The sequence below is a fragment of the Cucurbita maxima genome, unplaced genomic scaffold, assembly GCF_002738345.1.
Source record: "Cucurbita maxima cultivar Rimu unplaced genomic scaffold, Cmax_1.0 Cma_Scf00026, whole genome shotgun sequence".
NCBI classification, from domain to species: domain Eukaryota; kingdom Viridiplantae; phylum Streptophyta; class Magnoliopsida; order Cucurbitales; family Cucurbitaceae; genus Cucurbita; species Cucurbita maxima.
The window spans coordinates 1,771,108-1,777,590 of NW_019272042.1; the positions used below are offsets into that span (position 1 = coordinate 1,771,108).

At 35.7% G+C, this 6,483-nt stretch overlaps 3 protein-coding genes across 3 annotated transcripts in view; 2 read left to right on the forward strand and 1 right to left on the reverse strand.

Moving 5' to 3' along the window:
- The window catches only part of LOC111499077, a 4,337-nt gene extending 3,681 nt beyond the window's left edge, over positions 1 to 656 (forward strand). Inside the window, exon 5 of the mRNA XM_023150533.1 lies at positions 227 to 656. Within this exon, the coding sequence (XP_023006301.1) occupies positions 227 to 382 (156 nt within the window). The 3' untranslated portion in view covers positions 383 to 656. The remainder of the gene's footprint in view (positions 1 to 226) is intronic.
- LOC111499075 (kinesin-like protein KIN-13A) overlaps positions 1 to 6,483 on the reverse strand; it is a 21,449-nt gene that overhangs the window by 6,999 nt on the left and 7,967 nt on the right. The gene's annotated exons all lie outside the window — the stretch shown is intronic.
- LOC111499079 (ubiquitin-like-specific protease ESD4) lies at positions 1,507 to 6,340 on the forward strand. The gene is made up of 9 exons (XM_023150535.1): positions 1,507 to 2,822; positions 2,923 to 2,999; positions 3,072 to 3,165; positions 3,272 to 3,370; positions 3,815 to 3,904; positions 4,009 to 4,128; positions 5,717 to 5,820; positions 5,935 to 6,007; positions 6,118 to 6,340. The coding sequence occupies exons 1-9, from the start codon at positions 2,037 to 2,039 to the stop codon at positions 6,178 to 6,180; spliced, it is 1,506 nt and encodes a 501-aa protein (XP_023006303.1). The 5' UTR covers positions 1,507 to 2,036; the 3' UTR covers positions 6,181 to 6,340.

Genomic DNA, 6,483 nt, shown 5'->3' on the forward strand with positions numbered 1-6,483 from the left:
TTTTTTTTTTTTTTTTTTTTTTTTTTTTTTTTTTTTTTTTTTTTTTTTTTTTTTTTTTTTTTTTTTTGTTGTTGTTGTTCTTCTTGACTTTTGAGATGATAATTGTTTAATTGGTGCCTTATCAATTTAGTTATGCTCGAATTGTGGATAAATTTGTGGTTTGTTATATTTTTTTGGTTTCTGCATACCGTGTAGAACGCTTATATTCTTGCTTGGTGCTTCTTAGGAACTCGAGGTCATAAAATCACATACAAGTAAAATTATTGTTGTGAAGAAGGGGCAATTGCAGCTCTATGCTGGTCAACCGTTTTCCGATGTCGAGATGGCTTTGTATGCATTAGTCGAGCGAAATGAGAATGTTATTTCTTTACATTCGAGATAGGGATGAACAGTGTCACGGACGATCTGTTGCAACAAATGCAGCCATGGAATCGTACCGAAGATGGGGAAAATTTGCAACAGAAGATGGAGTTGTTGCAGATATGGATTGTAGGTACCATTTCCTTGGATTCCATGGTGATCTAATTAGATCAGGAGAGTTAAATTTAGAATTGAATTTTCACTTCACCCCACATGGCTTTTCTTCTTAATGTATGATGTCTTGAATATAGATTATGGAAGTTTCAACCCCAACCAAGCTGTGGTTTTTACGTCGAGAAGAGATGTCTATTTAATCTCGAGGGTCGGGTTGAAAATTTGTGGGGATCCATCTTAAATGAGGTACAAAATTTTCGTGTAAATGAAAAATGGGGAGAGGATGCTGAGAAATTTCTCTCTATTAGGTAAACTTGTTGAAGATCAAAATTATATGGGGTTGGAGATCCAATTAAATTATATATTGGATTTATTAGGAAATTTATATTTTTTAATAAACAATATATTGAAAAATAAATGATTGTTGTTACATTTTTTTAATAAATAAATATTTTTTAAAAAATATAAAGAAAATAGGAAAAAATTTAGAATTTTGTGAGAATTGAAATAAAAAAGAGGGATAGGAACGAGAAAGGTTCTCTCGTGTGTATATCCATTGTTGGTTATCGAGCACACAAAAGTCCACAAAAGTTTTAAGTAACAATAATAACAAAATCGTCTCGTACCGAAATATTAAAAGGTAATTAATTAATCTATATTTGACATAAGTACCCTTTTAAAATTTATTGAAGAAATAATAAAAACTAAATTTTAGAAGAATAAAAATTAATAATTAAAAAAATTCAAACAGCTTTGGATTTGCAAAAGATCTTTGATGTTTTGATCCTTTTCCTTTTCCGACATCTTACCAGATAGATAGATATATATATGTATATATGTATATATATATGTATGTATGTATGAATGTATATGTATATATGTATGAATGTCTATGTATATATGTATGAATGTATATGTATGTATGTATGAATGTATATGTATGTATGTATGAATGTATATGTATGTATATATATATATATATAGGTAATGTAATTGTGGAAGAATTTATGGGAAAGGACAAATTTGAAAAGCGATGGAAAAAACCCGCTTGAATTCAAAGGGACAGATGGCGTAAGCGAGAGACGAGGTGGCCGTGGGAAGCTTTCTTCGAAACAGAGAACCAACAGCATCAGGACGAACGAAATCGAAACATTTTCAATCAATCAATTTGGATTCTCCAGTTTTGTAGATTCAGACGTCATTCACTTCTTCTCCCAAATCTAACTCCCAAATCTCTTCCTCCTAACTGTGGATTCGGATTTCAATTTCTGCATCTCATTCAATTCCCAGTGTCTCTTTCAATTTCCTCGTCTCTTCCCACTTTACTCTCTTCTCTGCTTGATTCCGTTTCTCAGTTCTTATTTTCTTCAATTTCAGCTTGAAATTCCTCTCCGTTTGTTCCTAATCCTTGACATTTAGGGTTTTGCCGGCTTCTTCGTTCAGCGCAAAAACCCTAGTTTTTGGTCTTCCGAATTCTATCGATGTTTTTTTCTGCCTGAAATGGTCCTCGGTAGATGTGATGCGATCTCGTAGGCGTTTCGTTTCAATCTCCGTGTCTACTAATGGGCGCCCGAACCAACAACCGTAAGCGCGACGACGAGTGTTTGAGCCTTAATCGTTCGTATTCATCTTTGAAATCACCGGATTTTCACGTCTCCAAGAAACCTAAAGTTTCTGCTTTGTCTTTGGATCGGCCAGTTTCCTCATCGAACTATACGGTGGCTAGGCTTTCCCGGTACCCTGAAGAAACTCCGCAATTGCGCCGAGAAGTACACGGCCCTTGCAGAATTCGCAAATTCGGGCTTTGGAAGAGCTTCTATAGGCATTGGGAGTCAAAAAATAATTGCGAGTCGTCGGAACAGTACGCGGCGGGAAATATGTTATCGTACAACTACCAGATTGCGAAGAATCGTGCAATTGGTGCATTGCGGTCTTTCCCGAAGGATTTCATTAACTTGGATTCAGACTCCGAAACCGAAAGAGGCGCTTCTGGAGATTCGAAGAACGAAGACAACATCGAGGCAATTGAAGATGATAAACCGGACCAGAGGCCTTGTGAGGTTAATACAATGCAGGAATTGGATGCGAAGATGAAGAATGTTCATCAGCCGTCGACTTCGGTAGTTGTAGATTTGACAAATGCTGATTCGAAGGTCGAAAATGCTGAGGCGATGCTTGGTGCTTTGTCACTGGATCGAGACTTGTCCAGTGTTTCTGCTTACAAGAAGTTGCTTCAGACTGTGGAAAGGCGGACATCCAGATTGAAAAGCTTGGATTTCGAAATCGAGTTGAACGAGAAGCGCCGATCGATTCTTCAATCCCGAACTCCAAAGAAGAAGCCTCTTGATGTATGTTTCTTTTCTTCGTAGAGATAGATTAATGTTTGTTCTGGATAATGCAATTTCACCATTTTTATGCTAATCAAAACGTATTCGTTTATCGATCCAGGAGATTCCACAGGAACTTTTTACTCCTCTTACAAAGGAAGAGGAGGTGCAGGTTGAACGTGCGCTCTCTACGAACCGGTACTGTATGATGTTGTTCTTATAATCTTTCATTTTGTTCTTTTGTTTGACGTTTTTTCGTTCATTATTCAGGAGGAGAGTTTTGGTTACTCATGAGAATTCAAATATTGAGATTACTGGGGAAACTTTGCAGTGTCTGAGACCAGCTGCCTGGTTAAACGACGAGGTAAATTTGCAGATTCGATGAAATAGTATCCGATGGATTATGATCTTACCTGAAATTTTCTGTTCTTGAAACCCGTCTTCCTAATTGTTGTATTTATTGTTTGTAGGTGATTAATTTGTATCTTGAGTTGCTGAAAGAAAGGGAAAGAAGGGAGCCAGAGAAGTATTTGAAATGCCATTTCTTTAGTACCTTCTTCTATAAAAAGGTTGGTTAAGCTTTACTTCATTTTCCACTGCTTGCACCAATGGAATGTATGCTAATTTACCTCGAGATGGCCAGGTTTTAGTTGGGTACGTTTCTGAATGTTGTAATAATCAATGATTGGAAATCGAGCTATTTGACATGCCTCTGTGGTCTACATTTGGATTTACTCTACGTGCAACGTTGTTTTTTTCCTTGATTCGAGACCCTTATGATACTCTGCCTCGTTTTGTGGACTTTATATTTTTGTATGTCCTTGTATCCTTTCGTGTCTTTCTTAATGAAAGTTTAGATATTTTTTATAATTGTCGGTCAGTTCAGCCCGTAAACTGTTTTTTAGAGAATTATAGTATGGAAGTGTGGTCTTATTCAAAAAGACGTTTATATAATTGACGAGTGATGATCTGACTTTAGCTTGTATTTTTCGTTCTTGTAACATTGCTAACAGTTAAATGGAAGGAATGGCTACGATTACGGATCGGTTAGAAAATGGACCAACCCAAAGAAGTTGAAGTATGAACTCATTGATTGTGATAAAGTAATCTTCTGCCCCATTTTAACTCTATTATTCATCTAATCGATGGCGATCGATGATACGATATTAATTCATTTGTTACTGACCCAATTTAATTACTTGTTTAGATATTTGTCCCCATCCATAGAGAAATACACTGGTGCCTAGCAGTAATCAACAAAAAAGAGAAGAAGTTTCAGTATCTTGATTCTCTCAAGGGAATGGATTCTCGTGTTTTAAAGACATTGGTATGCTTTGTATTTTCTCTTCTCTATTTATTGCATCATTTGTATGGTTCCTGAACTTATCGCGACGGTAGTTGTTTCATTGCGGTACACATCTAGGGTGTACTAGCTATGTGATTAGTCGTTGGGCATGAATATCCTAGTGAGTTGAAATTAGCAACCCTCTCGGTATGTGAACCCCTAATTCTTAGATGCTTAAACTAAAACTTGCAAATTGATTCGATCTCAATCCTAAAGTCTAAGTTAGACCCGGATTACCTTAAGATCTAAGCTCTTGATATGAAGAATGGTAAGCTCGATCTAAGAGAGAGTAATATTCCACAAGATGAAGATATGAATTGTGTCACGAAGCTCTCTACCCAACTCGAAAGTAATGTTTTAAAAATTGTTTAAAACTTAAGCATTGAGGCGAGGAGGCTCTAAGGTCGGCTCTGAGGTGTTTCAAGGCTTACACCTCTGAAGATAAAGGCACCGGAAATTCCAAGTGTTGGCTTTTGGTACTGAATCGACCTTAGATTAGCTTTACATTACAAAGAACAAATTACTCCTTAGAGAGTTCGAGGGAAGAACCCAGTGGTAGTGGGCGATTTAATGAGTGCAACCTTCTTTTTTCCTTTGTTTATTATTTAGTGGTTTGCGGATAGGAATTCGCTGTTTTCTTTTTTGCTTTTTACGTTCTTGTTTGTCTTTTTTTTTTTGTGTTGCCATACCACTACCACTACCACGGCCACAGCAACCACCTACCCTTTTATTATTGTTTTATGGTTTACAAATTTTCAACAAATATTGTATTATATAAGTTTCTTAATTTTGTTAAATGTTCTTTAAGTTTTAACCTCTAATTGAAAAAATTAATGTGTTTCTTCCAGTATTTTTTTCTAAGTTTTCTCATTGATTTTTACTGTATTTTTTAAAGAAAATTTCTCTAGCTTTTAAATACCATGTTTAGTTCTAATTAAACAATGATGTATTTCATACTTTTATGTGAATACTACAATATTAAGAATATAATATTTTACATTTTTATGATTTTTTTTTTTTTTTACTATTTAAAATGAGGTCAACCCTTGATGGATTGTTCTTGCATTTATTTGCATATTCTCGAGAATGTTTCTTTTTTGGGGTACTGTTTTCTACTGGTTAATTTTTTTTTTACGTAAGTTATACACCTTGTTCTACCTAGGCTAACGCCTTGCCTTGCCTTGCCTTGCCTTGCCTTGCCTTGCCTTGCCTCGCCTCGCCTTGCCTCGCCTCGCCTTGCCTCTTGTGCTTAGACTGGGAGAAGCTTTTAACATGATTTAGTTTTAAAAAACAGAAGATCTTATACCATTTCATCCTTTTGTAATCCCATTTACGAATGTTAAAAGTGTCAAGTTTTTCCATTATGGCAAGAAGCATAGGAGGTTTGAGAAATTGAGATATTAGCTTTGAGAGTTTTGGTGAACTAGCTGAATTAGACATTCACGATTATTATTTTAATAACGAATGATGTCCGTTTATTTTTTTTTCTTATGACGTGATAGTACAAGAGAAGGGCGCGCGTATGTTTTGGTTGCTCATTTTGATTATCCTTTTGATTCTATGTACCCAGGCGAGATATTTTGTAGATGAGGTGAAGAACAAGAGTGGAAAAGATATTGATGTAAGTTCTTGGGCACAAGAATTTGTCGAAGACCTTCCCGAGCAAGAAAATGGGTTTGTTCCTTTCAAACTTATATTTCGTTCTTGTAATTTTTTATTTTCACGTCTTTTTACGTGCTTCTCAAGATTTTGCATTTTTGTTTCTTGCAATTCTTTCAATTGAAACAGGTTTGATTGTGGCATGTTTATGATCAAGTATGCTGATTTTTATAGCAGAGGCTTGAATCTCTGTTTCAAGCAGGTAAAAAAGATTGTTGAAAGTTTTAATCCACATGCATTCATTTCTAATTCAATTATGAGCTCAAAAGAAGCTTCAATTCCTTTCTTTCTTTCTTTCTTTGTTTCTTGTAGGAACACATGCCTTATTTCCGACGTAGAACAGCCAAGGAAATTTTGAAATTGAGAGCTAACTGATTGATCACACATAAAGTCTCGAAATTTTCTTCGTGTTAGCAGCGTATAGATCCCGAGATTCTCTTGCACGTTTGAGTGGCAGCAGCTCTAAATTGTATGTGTTTTGGATTGGTTTCGAGTAGAGAATATAGATGATGAGTACAAACAAATTTATACGGGAGAGGTTGCAGGGCGAAGCATCATCTAGTATTTTTGGTAAGTGAATACTCTCCCCATCTCGACGTATTTATTTTAAATGGTTTAGTGATTCATTTCAAACTCTCTGTATTATTGAGTTATTTCTCCCTCCCCCCCCCCCCCCCC